The sequence below is a fragment of the Eleutherodactylus coqui genome, chromosome 13, assembly GCF_035609145.1.
Source record: "Eleutherodactylus coqui strain aEleCoq1 chromosome 13, aEleCoq1.hap1, whole genome shotgun sequence".
Taxonomy (NCBI): Eukaryota; Metazoa; Chordata; class Amphibia; order Anura; family Eleutherodactylidae; genus Eleutherodactylus; species Eleutherodactylus coqui.
In genome coordinates this window covers 54,938,902-54,956,350 of record NC_089849.1, presented here as the reverse complement: position 1 = coordinate 54,956,350, position 17,449 = coordinate 54,938,902, and the positions used below count along the sequence as shown (strand labels likewise).

The 17,449-nt window shown below is 44.3% G+C and overlaps 1 protein-coding gene across 2 annotated transcripts in view; it reads left to right on the top strand.

Moving 5' to 3' along the window:
- Window positions 1-17,449, top strand: part of RALY (RALY heterogeneous nuclear ribonucleoprotein) — a 191,990-nt gene that overhangs the window by 153,799 nt on the left and 20,742 nt on the right. For both annotated transcript variants that reach the window (XM_066588145.1, XM_066588144.1), the window contains exon 4: window positions 12,706-12,778. In XM_066588145.1, coding sequence (XP_066444242.1) covers window positions 12,706-12,778 — 73 coding nt within the window. The remainder of the gene's footprint in view (window positions 1-12,705; window positions 12,779-17,449) is intronic.

Below are 17,449 nucleotides of genomic sequence, written 5' to 3'. Positions count from 1 at the left end.
CTTTAAAGGTGTGTTCCCACCTTGACTAAACATGGCCACGATGGGAGCACGCTTCTGTAAAATGTAGTTGGGATTCCCGAAGCAGACGAACACAGTAGGCTATGCTGTTTATATAACCCCCGATAGAAGTCAATGGGAGTTACGCAAACTCCTGAGTTACGGAAATGCAGCATCCCGTAGGGTAACTCAGGATACGAGGCACATGCTGAGGAGATGAGAGGGTAAAGCTGTCACGATGGCACTTACCAGACTCCTCCCCAGAGGGACACGTGCAGCCTTGGCCAGAGTATCGCTGAGCCTCCTCCAGACACCCCTAAGAGAGGGATGGACAATATACATGCCGTAGAACTTTAGATTGTCGTGTGACGCCACCGTTCCTTTACTCTCTGAAATGAACTTCGGCGATAATAAAGAGAGTCCACGCACGTTTCGGTGTTTAAGTACCTCAGTCCCTGGGAATGGTGAGGGCCTGGCAAAACTTTACTGGAAAACTTGGACACTTCAGAATTTTAAGAATACACCGGTGCAGACAAGACAAAAGAAGGGAGGTCAGGAAGGAACTCAGGATGATATCGGCCCTACAGTCTCCGTTATCTGTATGGTGCCACTCCTGGAAGGGGTAGGGGACAAACTCTCCTCAGACACACACAGATAAAGTACCTCTGCACGGTGATCTTGACTTGCTTCTGTACTCATGCTCTCACTCTCTCCTTACTCTCTACTGGCTCCTGGCATTGGGGTACTGAAGATATCCATCTTTCTCTTCCATCCTCTTCACCACATGAGGGTTGAAGGTACCCCTATGTGGGTAGCTCTACACTCCTCTCCTAACCGTTGAAGATTCTGGACCTTACCTTGCTCTCCAACACTCATACTAAGGCTTCCTGCAGACTTCTGGGTCAGATCCCGCTGCAAGAATTCTCGCAGTGGGATGCTAGCCGTGCCCCTGCAGTGACCAGTGTGGCTCAACTGCTCCCAGCGGCTCCCCTCTCTGCTATGTGCTGGCTGCTGCCCAGCTAGCGCATGCGCAGAACAGAGCTGGAGCAACACTTGTGTTTCTGTACAGGCCTCTGCAAGGCTCGCACAGAAATAGGACATGCCGCAATTTGTTTACCGCGCATGTTTTCATGTGGTCAAATTGCGGCTGTCTGCATGGGATTGCATTATCTAATGCAATCCTATGGAACCGAGCACAGGTAGAAATTATGCGGGAAATCCCGCCATAGAATTTCTGCCCGTGTGCAGGAGGCCTAAGGCCTCATATCCACTGGGAAATTCAGGCCCGCGCGGATTCTCCATGCAGAATCCCGCAGCGGGTCCCACCTTTCCCGCAGACATGAGGCCTGAAAATAAGATTTAACTTACCTGTCCGGATGCTGCAGATCTGGCCTTCGTCGCAGCCGGATCTTCTTTCTTCGGGCTGGCAGATGTGCTCGGCACACCGGAAGCATGCCGCGCGCATGCGCCGGGCACATCTTTTTCTTTCTTTGAACTCCTGCTCTCCCACGGCACAGCAGAAATACAGCTGTGGGTGTGCCACGGAGCGGACGGCTCCCATAGGCTTCAATGGAAGCCGCGGGAGACCCACACGAAATGAAGAATACTGCGAGTGTTTTCCCGCACATGCAATCCATGCGGCAGGGAAAAATGACATACGCAAGTATTTAATTACCTGTGGGTGTCCAATGCATCCCTATGGGCGTGGATCACGCGTGCGGGACACCCGCACGGATTTACTAAATCCATTTTACTAGTGGACATGAGGCCTAATAGTCTCTCACATACCTCGTGACAGGACATAAATTGATACATTTGCAGACATCTCCCAGTCTCATGCAGACATTAACCCTTCATCTGCTGCAGCTGTGCAATACACATAACAAGAGACAAGACAGTTTTCATAGTGCATCCACACAAAGGACATGACATGTATGACGTTTATGGAGGGGCCAGGAATAAATGTTCTGGGGCACTACAGAAACACCGAAGCTCAATGTGCTACACTGTTTGCATAAGTCTCATTAACTTCTATGGAGTTATGGAAACAACGTAGCACAGCCCACTTGGCTGTTACCATCATAATATGCATATTGACTGCTGCAGAGCTTCATACTACGCATGTACATTGCTGCAGAGCTTCTTACTAAAAATGTACACTGCTGAGGAGCTTCATAATACGTATGTCCACTGCTGAGGAGCTTCATAATACACATGTCCACTGCTGAAGAGCTTCATAATACACATGTCCACTGCTGAGGAGCTTCATAATACACATGTCCACTGCTGAGGAGCTTAATAATACACATGTCCACTGCTGAGGAGCTTAATAATACACATGTTCACTGCTGAGGAGCTTCATAATACACATGTCCACTGCTGAAGAGCTTCATAATACACATGTCCACTGCTGAGGAGCTTCATAATACACATGTTCACTGCTGAGGAGCTTAATAATACACATGTTCACTGCTGAGGAGCTTCATAATACACATGTCCACTGCTGAAGAGCTTCATAATACACATGTCCACTGCTGAGGAGCTTCATAATACACATGTTCACTGCTGAGGAGCTTCATAATACACATGTTCACTGCTGAGGAGCTTCATAATACACATGTTCACTGCTGAAGAGCTTCATAATATGCATGTCCACTGCTGCAGTGTTGCATAATGCACATGTCCACTACTGTGGAACCTCATAATACAATACTTTGTGTGGTTATCTGGTGAGGAAATAAAGTGATGTGATCAATGCAATGTATAAGGCCAGGCTTGCTGAGTTATTACAGAGGTGTCCGAGGAGGATAGTAGTACGAATTATCAACAGTAACTAGAAATTCCTAGTACTACTAGGACTTTTTGACTGCTCTTTAAGGCTTGGGCTACACAGTGAATTTTAGTCATGAAAAGGGATGCGCAACCACAAATCGCTGTGTAGCTCTGCAATGTCGCATTCACGTTCAGAGCATTGCGGTTGCGATGAGTTGCAGGTTGCTGCAGGTCACTAAAAATCCAGCCTTGATGGATCTTTTGCAACCTGCAGTTGTGTCAACCTCTAATTTGGAACCCTGTTGACATGAAAATGAGTGTGATGTTGCAGGGCTTTACAGCGATTTTGGGTTGTGCAGCTGCTATCGCGACCAAAAGTAGCTGTTTAGCCATACAGAGACACAGAAGGAATATAGTACAGTCAGATATTAAGCACTATATTACTGCTTTGTGTCAGTGAGTTAGAGAGGAGGCTGAAAGGAGTAGTAGTACTGTACCTCAGGCAAGGCAGTGGACATAGTAGTAATTGTCAGTGTGTGTACTGTATAATTGTATGTGCATATACAGGGAGTGGACAAAAATATGGAAACACCGTACAAAATGCATGCCTTACGTTACATGGGATTATAAATCATATTTCCATAAGATATGTAGAGATGATTTTAAGTGGAGGTAATATGATGCAGATGCTGCCGAGCAAGAAGGTTTCATTGGTCAGAGGTTTAAGCCACTCAGATGCTGCTACCAGCTGCTCCCAAAACCACCCAGAGCAGGGCAAGAGGTGAAGTAAACACAAATTTGGCAGAAAAGCTCTCAGCTAAGCAGGGGTCAAAAGGGCAGCTCAGTGCTAATGAATAAAATCCTATGCATTTCCTATGGTGCTTCCTATTTTTGTCCAGACCCTGTATGTAATTGTATACACATAAGTGCTTTTTTATTGTGGTATAAAACACTGGTGAACAGTGGAGTGTCTGCTGCTCCTCCTGTTATCTTCTATATACATGGAGGAGGCAAGTCAGAGGGGAGACACAGCCAGCACATCACTCCCTTCCTCCTTCTCCTCTTCTTACTCTCATGATGCCTCCAATGCAGAACAGAAGAAAATGAAGTGCTGCACTGTGCAGAGAGCAGTATGTAAAGACTAGGAAGCTGCTTGGCTGAGCCTGTGCCCATTCCCCTCCTTGATCCTAATGGTGCCCGGGACAGCTGCCCTACTTGACCTACCCCCCTCACTACACCCCTGGTTTGGCTCTAACCTACTGATGCAAGGAGACCCTACTTAAAAGCGGAACAATTGCCCTGATAAGGGTGACCCCATGTCACGAGCCCAAGGCATCCCTGACTCTCCCTAGTTGGAAAGAGGGATAATGGTTGCTATATAGAATATCAACATGTGCAAAGTAGATGTTACACAAGCACACAATGAATTAGATGTAAAATCAATGCAAAAGATAATTGTCAGGAAGTTACAACATCCCAGATAGCATAAACACCAAGCAGGCTTATCTGAAATGTGAGACAGGACAGGAGTTGCTGATTTGACCAGAAATGCCTGCAAATAAGCCTAACTGGCGTCCTCACTGAGGAGGAGTCAGAATAAATATGTACAGACAAGTGCTGACTAGCCAGCTAGGACACACGCCTCCAAACCAACCAATCCATGCACACGCCAGCAGAGAAGTGCTCGTGTTGGCTCATGACACTGAGCATGCGCTGGCGTGTGGATCACATGGACCAGGGCTGACTCCGTGACATCACCCCGGTCCCAATCAGACACGGCTGGTGAGCCGTGACAACTTGATTGTCAAAAAAACGAGATGTGTCAAGATAATCTGTGGTGGTGAGATCATGGTTGGATGTAATGTTTATCTTGTCATGGGCTCATTTTGGATAAAATATCTATTCTGAACTTCTTAGTCAAAGCAATGTTGTAAATTTAGTTTTTATGTTCTCTTTGGACAAACTCGGCTAATTATTGCAGTTTATATTGTAAATAAGACACTTAATGATAGATTACGCTCATGATAATCATTATGTATTAGATCAAAGGGTTTAACTATGACAAGCCTTCTTGGCTGGCTTTTGACACCGGCTCTGTATAACCAAACATGTATTTTTAAAGCAAATATTAACCTGTTAGTTTAACTTGATGAAGCCGAAACTGACAAAACCGACTGGGAGACACTGATCTACAGTAGTTTTCTGCGACTTGTCTTTTAGATGCTGCATACAGTGGATATAAAAAGTCAAAATTTTTGTCATTTAAAAAAATCTGACAAAGATGGGTCATTTCAGATTTATTTACCATATATACTCGAGTATAAGCCTAGTTTTTCAGCACATTTTTATGCTGAAAAAGCCCCCCTCGGCTTATACTGGAGTGAGGTAAAAGAAAAACAACTACAAAAATCCTGCAATACTCACCTCCCAGTCTGCGTCTGTTTCCCAGACGCGATGGTCTCCCCGGCGGTGTGGCAAGCTGCTTGAGAATTCTCCCCGTTGTCATCTCCCTGCTCAGCTTTGAATTCCCCGCGCTGTGTAGATAAGCACTGTGATTGGATCAAGCACCAACCAATCACAGCCGGTGCTCAATTATTCACAGCCATTTAGCGGATGACATCACTAAATGGCTGTGATTGGTTTATCGAGCGCCGGCTATGATTGGTTGGCGCTCTATCCAATCACAACGCTTACTTACACAGTGCTGACGGCGAGGAAATTCAAAGCAGAGCAGGGAGAATTCTCAAGCAGCTTGCCGCACCGCCGGGGGGACCATCGCGCCAGGGACACAGACGCCGGCTCGGAGGTGAGTATTGCATTTTTTCTTTACCTAGTATATACTCATCTATAGCTCAGCTTATACTCGAGTCAATAAGTTTTACCATTTTTTTGTAAAAATATACTCGACTAATACTCGAGTATATACGGTAATTGAAAAACAAACTAAAATCTTTTAAGGTGGAAAAATTAAAAAGAAAAAAACTAAAATAATGTGGTTGCATAAATATACACACACTAAAACTAATCCTTTGTTGGCGTTCCCTTTGACTTTATATCAGCATTCAGTCTTTTTGGGTAGGTGTTTATCAGCATGGCACATCTTGACTTGCCAGTCTTTGCCCACTCATCCTTGCAAAAGCCCTCCAAATCTGTCACATAACAAGGACATCTTGCGTGTTTCGAGGCCTTCTGGTCAACCCACAGATTTTCAATGGGATTCAGGTCTAGGCTCTGGCTGGGCCATTCTAAAACTTTGACCTTCTTGTGGCTAAGCCATTCTTTTGTTGATTTAGAGGTATGCTTTGGGTCGTTGTCATACTGAAAGGTGAAATTAATCTTCAGCTTCAACGTTTTAGCAGAAATCTGAAGGTTTTGTGCCAAAATGGACTAATATTTGGAACTTTTTATAATTTCCTCCACCTTGACTAAAGCCCCAGTTCCAGCAACAGAAAAACAGCCCCAAAGCATAATGCTGCCTCCACCATCTTCACTGCGGGTGTGGTATTCCTTTGGTGATGCGCACTGTTGGCTTTGTGCCAAACATACCTTTTAGAATTATGGTCTCTGGACTAATTGTCTTCTGGTGTTTTCATAAATTTTTGAGGGATGTCCAGTTCTTGGTAATGTCACTGTTGTGCCAAATTTAATCTCTTTCTTGATGACCGTCTTCACTGTGTTCCATGGTATATGTTCGGAATTAGCCAATCACACTAAACTCATGATAAATAGTAGTCAGTACTCTGCTGCCATTGCAGCATCCGAGGAGCAGGCCCCAGCCTATGAGACAGCAGGGTATAGATGTAGGCCTTGTCACGGTAGCTCTATCGTCTCCCACCCAGAGAGTAGCCAGGGACACATCCAAGGGGTCGAGAGAAGGCTATTAAATAAGTGAACCTACTTGTGGTTTACCTTAGTCCATGTGTCACGTGTGATGCCACCATTCATTCCTCCATGGTGAATTCACCATGATGGAATAAAGAATCCACATGCAGGGTTAGAAGTTAAAAGCAGAACCGGGAACAGTTGGTAAAGCCGTTTTACTTGAACACAACTTGAACAAATCCAATACAGTCCAGAACAGTGTACATCCACTGGCAATATACTTAGTGTAGAACACATGATGTGACAGGGAGGAAACATTGGAGTAACTTTCACAGGCTAAGTTATATGTGGGCCTCTGTTCTTGGACACCTTCTTACGAAAACTCACCGACTCTCTACTGATACACACTCACGGAGTAGAAGAACACACACCATGCTGCACAGTGGGGACTCACAATTCTTGTGGCTTTTTACTCCCTTATTCTTCCAGGCAGGGAAGGAGGGGTCCACAATACTCGTCCACTATCCTTTCAGCCTCTTCCATATTCTCTACACACAGACTAAAGGGGTCTGTGTGCAGACCAGCTCCTCTCAGGACAGACAAATAGGATGTACCTTGCATCCACGTATATAAAACAAGGTCACATGACATACAAAGAGATACTTTTCCAGATATAACACAGACTGTAACTCACTCAGTGCGGCAGCTATGCAATACACATCATATCCACTCATATGGAACACATTGACAATACACAGAAGAACAAGACAACATAGACCATTCAGAAACATCCAGAAAGTTCCACACATCAACTTTAGTACACTACACCATTATTTACAGTGATTCTGATTTACTCCATATAAAGTTCGGCTCTTCTGGTAGAATTTTACTGCCATTTTCTTAGTTACATTTTTCAGCAAAAGCCATAAAGAGCTTACAGCACATCAAAGGGATCTGATTGTAGAAAGGTATCAGTCAGGAGAAGGGGACCAAAAAACTTCCAAGGCATTACATGTACCATATACTCTAGCAAACCCCTGCAGCCCTCTGCACATTGCCTCCTGAATATCTTGAATGTGACTGTGTTACTAATACAGTATTTCAGGATTTGGGGCCCCATTTCTAACTTTGCCCAGGGCCACACTTCCTCTAAAACCAGCCCTGACATGTATGAACCTCTTATCATAAGATGTTGCGCTATGTCCCCATTGACATAGTGCAACAATCAAATGCAGTGAGCTGTTTGTTGGACTGATTTTAGCTTCAGACTTGGATTTGATCTGCTCTTGGCGCCCGTAGCATCTGAGGAATGGAGTCTCTCATATGTTGGTTACACAGCAGCGAGGTGAAAGCTGTGCTCGGATTATTTGGAAATTGAAGATGTGACATTCATGTAGTGGTGAGATTTAAACTCGATTTTACTTTGAAGCTGGAGCTCCGAGACATACTTGAATTGAGATAAAACATTTTACAACCTTACTGTGGAGATGCAGACCATTCCAAATACTCATATTGACCCTTGTTCACCACCTAAAGTGCCTAAAATGGGAACATGGATGTCAAAACTGGACCATGGAGCAGTTTTGACATCCACGTGTGGATGGCCGGTGAGGCAGTATGATGCTCTGGGCAATGTTCTACTGGGAACCCTTGAGTCCTGGCATTCATGTGATGATACGTTGACACGTACCATCTACCTGAATACTGTACAGACCAAGAACTTAGCGGCATTGCTTAATATCAGTGGTTTCATTCAGTAGGATAATGAGCCCTGCCGAACTGCAAAAAATGTTCAGGAATGGTTTGAGGAACATGGCAGAAGTATAGTCAAGTCTGTAAAAGATTTTCACTTCAAGTTTTTTCCATATCTTCTCTATTTTATGGGCCAGATCAGTGTCTTCCATTGTCTACATGCTGTGCAGAATCTTTTACGACTCTCCTACTAGACAATTACTGCCACAACTCAGCTGTCTACGACCTTAACCTTAGTCTTCAATTAAACCTACTATTGTGAGGAGCAGATTTCAATACTACTGATCTGCTCTTTGCCGAAAGGTAAAGTAGACTTGTTAACTTTTCAAGAATATAAGCAGTGCCATTATGTTCACAGCATTTTATTTCACAAAAAACATATGTCAATGTGTTCCCGGAGAATGACTTTTAAGGTCTTAGTTAAACCCCTGTAATATTTGCATATACTTGCTGATATTACCCAAAGGTCTTCATTAAAAAGTCCTTTGTATTAGTTTAGCAAAGCTCATCAGCTTCCAGGTCTCTCACATAATTGGAGCTAAAAGACACTCAAGATAAATTTCCTTTCATCTCCTCGGTACATTATATCCTCTCTCAGATTGCTATGCGCATTTCGCCGCTGTTAGAGAAAGGCCTACAGATTATAGATCCAACAGCTTCTCCCAAGCAAATATTATAAGACGACACCGAGACTGTGACTTGGTCGATGTGGGCAGAACAGTAAATCTTCCGAATGACTCCTCAGGATGTTTTAAATCTGTCTCCGAAAGGCAATGCAGGATTCTCCACTCTATGATATGCTTGCCCTCCCTGGCCTGGCAGCGCCTGGTATAATATACGGCGGGTTCCCCTCTGGTTGGCACACACAGTCATGCTCACATTACTGCTGTAGAGATGCTTGTCAGCTTCATGCCATGATTTGCAGGGTAGTGGCTGGAGCAAGCAGCAACTCATACATCAGAGAGGCCATGGCAAGGTCAGCATTTGAGACATGATCACGAGAACAGAAGACGGAGTATTTATAACGCTAGACAATGATTGTCAACGCTTGTAGAGCAACTGGCAATCAAGAGAATGTCTTCTAATGGTCATGGAAGTGACTTATCTATAAAGGACTATTTCTTTGTGCCTTTCTTAAGAAACTAAATGCAGCATTGCTGCAAACCAGCTGACGGGAGTGATGACATTTGTGGCTGTCTACCAATGAGTTGTCATGTGCGTACATACATGCTACCATTTGAGCCCTTCAAAGGGCTTGTACTAAAATCAACTTTTACCACCTATACATAGGATAGATGATAAAAGTTTGGTTGGTCAGGGTCTCACCACCTAGACCCCTAATGATCTTGAGAACAGGGGTCCCATGTCCCTCCTCACTATGGGCTTACTGGCAATGGAGTGATGGTTACACATGCGCGGTACCACACCATTCATTTTCAGTGGGACTCATGGAGATAGTTGAGTATAAGCACTTGGCTATCAATCAGCCTTCAATGACCTATTGTAGGGATAGGAGATAAAAGGTGATTCTAATATAACCCCTTTTGCAACAAAAAAGACAGTAGGACAAAAATGATACCATTATTTGGATAGTAGGCACCATGGTGGCTCAGTGGTTAGCACAGTTGCCTTGCAATACAGGGGTCTTGAGTTAAAATCCCACCAAGAACAGGGTTTTCTCCTGGTACTCTGGTTTCCCCCCATATTCCAAAAACATACTAATAGGTGAACATGGACTGTGAGTCCCAATGTGGAATACCAAGAGCAGAGCTGAGGGAGTAGGTGTCAAATAAATATTCAGTTATCATTCAAGTAGCAATACCAGACATCCCAGGGTGCTGTTTCAGAGAAACGAAGGCCCTTTTCTAGAAAATCCCTTTAAGAGATCTGTAATTATTGTATTATTACTATATATTATAGTAATTATTGCGGTTCACGGTTATTAGGTGGGTCAGGAATTCAGGTGTTAAGGCTCATGTACATGGCTGGATTACAGCTCAGTTTTGTATGGAGTTGTAACAGGGCTCTCAAAGTGGTCTTACTGTACCTCCATATATCTCAGATTCCATATGCAGCTTTTTTGTTGGTTTCCGTAGGAATCCAACTGAAAACATTGTTGCCCGCTCATATATAGAGACATTCTACCCTAGAAGCAATGCTTACTAGGAAGGTGTGTAGCCTCTGTGCAATGGCTTACAGGCTTCTGCCACATGCATGAGCCATTGGATTGTTTCAATAAAAGGAAAGTTGATTCATTGAGGCATCTTGTGAAATCTGATGTTGGGCTGATCATGACATTTTCATACCTTGTTGTTGGATTTAAAGACACCACAACTCATGGGAACAAGATGCCATTTTATCATTACTCATGAAATTACGATCTAGCACATTGGAGCATCTGTTCCCGTCTGCCCATACCTTGGTCTCAATGACCAAAAGCATCTAGAAGCTAATAGTAACATTACTAGCATAAAACTCTAGTGAAGCATCCATGCTATAGTAGGACCATTAAAAAGAGACACGGGCATCCAACAAGGTCGTTTTGTTCATACCGATGGATGTAGTGTGTAACTGGGGTAAAGTGGGACAACCAGAGGAAGGGATTCAGAAGCCCCACCACAAAATTACAGATGTAGCAAAGTTTAGCTTGACAGTGATAACTTTCTACGAAAGTTATTTTAGCTCAAGACATTAAAAAACTATTGTAATCATATCTTAAAGGCTATGGACAACCTTGGGGGACAATCTTTTTAGGGTTTGAATAAGGATTTTGCACTGTTTTTCTTCTGCGGCCTCTACATATCACTGTATACAGACACTGCAGTCTAAGGGTACTATAGAAAGAGACAACTATCACTCCTGTGCTTTCACACGGAAGAGTTAGGCGTTCAGTGAGTGCAGGCGGAGTGCATGGAAGTATTCTGTGAACAAGCAGTTGTTTAAAGATGAATGACTGTCTGTTCACACTGAGAAAGTAGTCGCTCGCTAGTTGTTTCACTTTAGGGAGCTGAAAAGAAGTGACTAACAACTAGTGATCAATTTTTCACTCAGTACCCTGCCTGGTCCCACGTTTACACAGCTGTAAAGTGTGTAACTATAGCTGAATTTTACTCATTCAAGCGATTTTTCATCCATATAAAAGTACGCTAAGTGTCAATGGGAGATCCATCAGTGAGGCTGAACTGAGGTTGTAAGGTCCTTTTAAAGGAATCAAAGATTGAAAGATTTAGCGATCTATTTGCCTAAAGTGTTAATGGCCTTTAACACTTTATCATCTTCATTTCCATGTAAAAGGGCCACCACCAGTTGTTTGCAGAGCCCAGTGTGTTTAAACACACACCCAACTGTGCAAACAGCTGCATTGATCTCCTCTAGGTTGCTGGTAGATTCCATTGTTCTCCTCGTGGTTAGTGTAAACATGTCGCAGGGAGAAAATCCTGCAGTCTTTTAAAAATGAGCGAAATACATTGAAATGGAATGTATTTTCTCAGTCTTTCAGTGGCTGAACGATGGATTTCAAGTGAACCAAAACCCATCATTCAAACTAAAAGTGCACGATGCCCGTGTCTATATGTAACGATTATTGCTCATTTTCAGTACTTAAGGAATTTTGAGTGATAATCATTTGTGTAGATGGGCCTTTAGTTTTGAGCACTTATAGCCACCTGCAGACGGCTGGGTCGGATCCTGCTGCAAGAATTCTCACAGCGGGATGCGGTCCCGTGCCCGTGCAGAGGCCTGTGGCTCACCCGCTCCTGGCGTCTTCGATCTCCTGCTAAGCACCGACTGCCGGCCAGCCGGCGCATGTGCAGGGTGGATCCGGCCTGGCACTACTGACATTTCTGTGCGGGCCTCTGCGAGACCCGCACAGAAATAGAACATGCCGCGATTTGTTTTCTGCGTGTGTTTTCACACGGAAAAATCGCGGCTGTGTGCATAGGATTGCATTTTGCAATGCAATCCTATGCAGGCGGACACAGGCGGAAATTCTGCGGGAAAACCTGGTGCAGAATTACCGCCCATGTGCTGGGGGCACAGAAAGTTATCCTAACGTGTTAAGAATCGAGTTAAACTTTTCTGTATCTGTATGCACAATAATTGCATGTCTATACAGCTCATAGCATGAATTCTACCAGGTTATTTCTGGATCAACTATGTAAGAATTGGCCTTAAAAGCTTCAATTTGTATCATTCTCTCCTGGACTGCTGGGTCATTAAGAAGTGAATCAAATCACATTGGAATATCTTGTTTTATGGCCATAAAAAAGCAAGGACACTCTGACGATTTCACATAAAAAAATTATGCAAATTACAAGTAATAATATTTCCAGAACATTCAGTGTAACCTAACTTTCTCAACAGATATCAATATGGCTGGGGAGCCCAAGCCTCACAGACCCAAGGGACTGAAACGTGCAACTGCTGCGCTGTACAGGTAAGAGACTAGTGCAAACACCAATGAATAAAAAACATGGTGCAAAAAAATGTCCCCCATTATTGGGGTATTTTGGCTAATATGCACTAAACATCCCCTGCTGCAACAATCTGCAACACAAGTATCGTTCTCCGACTCCAGAAGTCATGCACAGGCAGAAGAAGCTACGTGGAAGCAGCCAATAAGTGTTGTATTTAACCTCCTGGAGAGGTTTGGACGAGATGTGTGTGTTGTGTGCTAATATGTGTATTACCCAGGGGGCATATTTATGGGCACCAGCTAGCTGCACAGAACTATGCAATTTTAGCATAGCATGTGTCATATTCATCAACAGCAAAGCAGCTACCCACCCTCCAAATCTTAACACTTTCAAATCCGATTTTGGGTTCAGGGTTTCCTAAAAGGCTTTCTCTTTATACAACGGTGCCATCTGCTGGCTAAAGCCAGTGTGTGTGCGCCAAAGAGGCTCCGACAGTGGAGTGGCTGGCAATAGACGGTAAGAATACCCTGTTGGACGTCTTCTGACATTGGAGCTGTACAAGCTTCAATCAGAATGTAGGAAGACATCAGACAGTGGATTGGAAAGGGTTAATAGAAGTGGGGAGAGGGGCTTGATAAATATAGCCTTCAACTTGAAGTTTATTCTTTTCAAAGTAATTACATCGATAAATAAGCTCCAGTATTATTACAATGGGAGGAATTTATAAAGCAACTTGCACCACAAAAAAAAAGCCAAACGTTGTGACATAATAACTGTATAAAAAAACCTTTTTCCGCTTCTCTTGTCAATTTACAAAAAAGTGGGCAGGGCTTAATGGGTAGTGGGTGGCCTCCCACAGACTGCCAAATGCATCGGTTTTATTAAGAGTCATGCAACTCTTACTAAATTTGGTACATTTTGCTCCGGTACACTTAGATGGAGTCTGCTAGAGGAGGGACTGCCATGGGATTTGTGCTATTCTGGCAGCTTTTATGAGGCTGGCACTGTGGGCACTACTATGAGTTCTATCAGTATACTCTTAAAGTTATGACTTGGGGTCATTTAGAAAGTGTATTCAAGGATGAGACGCAGAAATACATGACGTGGCGAACTGCAAAAACACATGCGCCTATCCCACTTAACCAATTAACTCTCCAATTTGAAAGAGAATAAGAAAAAAAGTCAGGCTGCTATACCTCGATTTTAGTAGCACGGGTGGAGATTGCCAACCTGCCAAGAAAAGCATTTGAGATAACGAATAGAGATGAGTGAGCACGCTCATTTAAAGCTGATGCTCGATCGAGTATCGGTCTTGTCGAGTAACTGATTACTCGACCGAGCACCATTCGGGGGGGGGGGGGGGGGCGGGGGGAGAGTGCAAGAGGCATGAGATCTCTCTCTCTCTCCCCCCCTGCTCCCCCTCGCTGCCCTCTGCCCCCCCCCCCTGCATGGTGCTCGGTCTAGTAATCAGTTACTCAACAAGACCGATACTCGATCGAGCATCAGCCTTAAACCAGCGTGCTCGCTCATCTCTAATAACAAACATTGGAGAATGCTAGAGCTTTTTGTTTTTCATTTAAAGGGGTTTTCTGGGACTGCCATAGTAATAATTAGAGATGAGCGAACACCAAAATGTTCGGGTGTTCGTTATTCGTAACGAACTTCCCGTGATGCTCGAGGGTTCGTTTCGAACAACGAACCCCATTGAAGTCAATGGGCGACCGGAACATTTTTGTATTTCGCCGATGCTCGCTAAGGTTTTCATGTGTGAAAATCTGGGCAATTCAGGAAAGTGATGGGAATGACACAGTGACGGATAGGGCAGGCGAGGGGCTACATGGTGGGCTGCATCTCAAGTTCACAGGTCCCACTATTAAGCCACAATAGCGGCAAGAGTGCCCCCCCCCCCCCCCCACTGTCAGCATAAAGATCGTCCTCCTCTGGCACAGCTGTAACAGCTGTAGCAGAGAAGAACGATGTTTGCCCATTGAATTCAATGGAGCGGCAATACAGCCGACTCCACTGAATGCAATGGGCTGCCGGCGATCGCAGGATGAATGGTCGGAAAGGGGTTAAATATATAACCCCTTTCCTGCAATTCATCCAGAAATGTGTTACACTAAAAATATATACCGGCGTATAAGGCGACCGGGCGTATAAGACGACCCCCCAACTGTCACCTTATACGCCGGTAATACAGTGGAGCAAAGAATAAAAAGCATTACTTACGTTTTTAGATGATCTGCGGCGCTCCTGCAGGCTGTCACTCCCTCCTAATCCACGGCAGACAAGCTTTCTCTATGAAAGGCTTTAAATCCCCGCCTCCAGAAACACAGCCAATCACAGCCATTCAATGACATCATTGTCATTGGCTGTGATTGGCTGAAGGCACATGTGCTTCTGGAGGCAGGGATTTAAAGCCTTTCATAGAGAAAGCTTGTCTGCCGTGGACCAGGAGGGAGTGACAGCCTGCAGGAGCGCCGCAGATCATCTAAAAACGTAAGTAATGCTTTTTATTCTTTGCTCCACTGTATTACCGGCGTATAAGGTGACAGTTGGGGGGTCGTCTTATACGCCCGGTCGCCTTATACGCCGGTATATATTTTTAGTGTAACACATTTCTGGATGAATTGCAGGAAAGGGGTTATATATTTAACCCCTTTCCGACCATTCATCCTGCGATCGCCGGCAGCCCATTGCATTCAGTGGAGTCGGCTGTATTGCCGGTTCCATTGAATTCAATGGGCAAACATCGTTCTTCTCTGCTACAGCTGTTACAGCTGTGCCAGAGAAGAAGGATTTGTCTTCTATATGTTCTCAATGGGGTCAGCGCTGCTGCCGCTGGCCCCATTGAGCGCATATAGAATGCATCCATAGCGAGCAGCGGGAGGGGCAGATTTCAATACTCGGGTGACACCTTATCTCCCCAGCCACTCACAGCAGGGGGGTGGTATAGGGCTTAAACGTTGCAGGGGGAAGTTGTAATGCCTTCCCTGTCTTTATATTGGCCAAAAAAAAGCGCTAACGTCTCAGGGAAGAAAGTTTAATTTACCAGAACACCGCATGGTGTTCGTTACGAATAACGAACATCCCGAACACCCTAATATTCGCACGAATAGCAAGCTCGGACGAACGCGTTCGCTCATCTCTAGTAATAATCTATCCTCAGTATAGGTTGTCACTAGTTGATCGGTGAGGATCTGATGCTTGGAATCCCGGTCAATGAGCTGATGAGCACCACTGTCATTTCAGTGTATACCAAGCACAGCGCCTTACGTTGTATAGTGGCTGTGCCTGGTATTGCAGCTCAGTCCTCTTCACTTGAATGGGACTAAGTTGCTCTCAGCTCATGTGACTGATGAACATGGTGTCACAGGCCTGAGAATAGGTCGCTGCACTCACCAGCCTGTTCAATCAGCGGATCAGCAGTGGTCTTGAGCAATGAATTCCCACCGATCATCTATTGATGACCTATCCAGAGGTCATTCTGAACTTGGTCCTGGAAAACCCCCTTAAGTTAACTTGTGTGAGTTGCAATACCACAGACAACCCATGCACAACAGTGGCGCTCTTTCGGGAAGAAAAGCAGACCCTTTTTTCTCATTCTGGACAGCTCCGATCTTAAGTGTCACACACCAAACATACTTACTGATCTTGCCTAATAGACAGTGTAAACTTAGATGAGACCGTTTAAAAATGCACCAAATTTATCACAGTGGCTCCTGCTGAATGATACATTTTTTGCACTTTGTTACACTTTTATCTAACTTTACACCACCTGTCGATTGACTTAGTTTGCGATAACGTTTTGGTGCACATTGCTGCATTTAAAGCATGCGACCATTCCTAGGAAGCCACACCCCATTTTCACTAAGGCACGCCCCTTTGTCACTTGATGCAAGATTTTGCACCACATTTAGCGCATTTTACGACAAGTTCTAGGCACAGTCGCATCAGCAATAAATGCGCTCCATTATCTATGTTTAACTGGTGGTCCAGTAATTACGGCTGGGAGCTCAAACAAGAGATCTTTCAATTGTGGCTTGTGGGTGGCCACTGCTGAGAAGCGACACAGAACCCTGAATTACATACTACAAAGCAAGCTGTAACCCTATTTGCACAAGGTTGAGATTTCCTTTAGCTATAAAAGAATTATCATGCTACAATTATCTTTTAAAACCAATTAGAGAGGCTGAAAGGATAAAAGAAATCGGTAGCGGTTTTGCAGTTTATTTCAGAGGCAATTAAAATCATTATTGGATTTCTCATATTAAGGATTTATCGGGGCCTTGGTAGAAAAAAAATCCAAAACCCAATCCCATTAAATCGTAAAATCTTGCCGCTTTGAGCGTAAATTACAGATGACTTCAAAAGAGAATTGGTTAAACAGCATCATTACAGTAACCCACATCTTGCTGCGCAAAGGCCAAGGATCAAATCCGAGCTTGTGAAAGAAGTGTGATGCAAAGTATTTAATATGCAGTTCATACTGACAACACAAATACAAGGGACACCCTGTCCCCATCTCAAGCCATGCGATAAACCTCTATAGCTCGGAAAGCAAACAGCCAAACATGTGGCTGAATCAACAATATCCTAGAATTGGTAAGGCTTTGTGCACACAAGAGCGCCATGTGCAAGAGGCTTACTGAACATGATGCTACTCTACGGTGCTCCACAAAGTAAGGCAA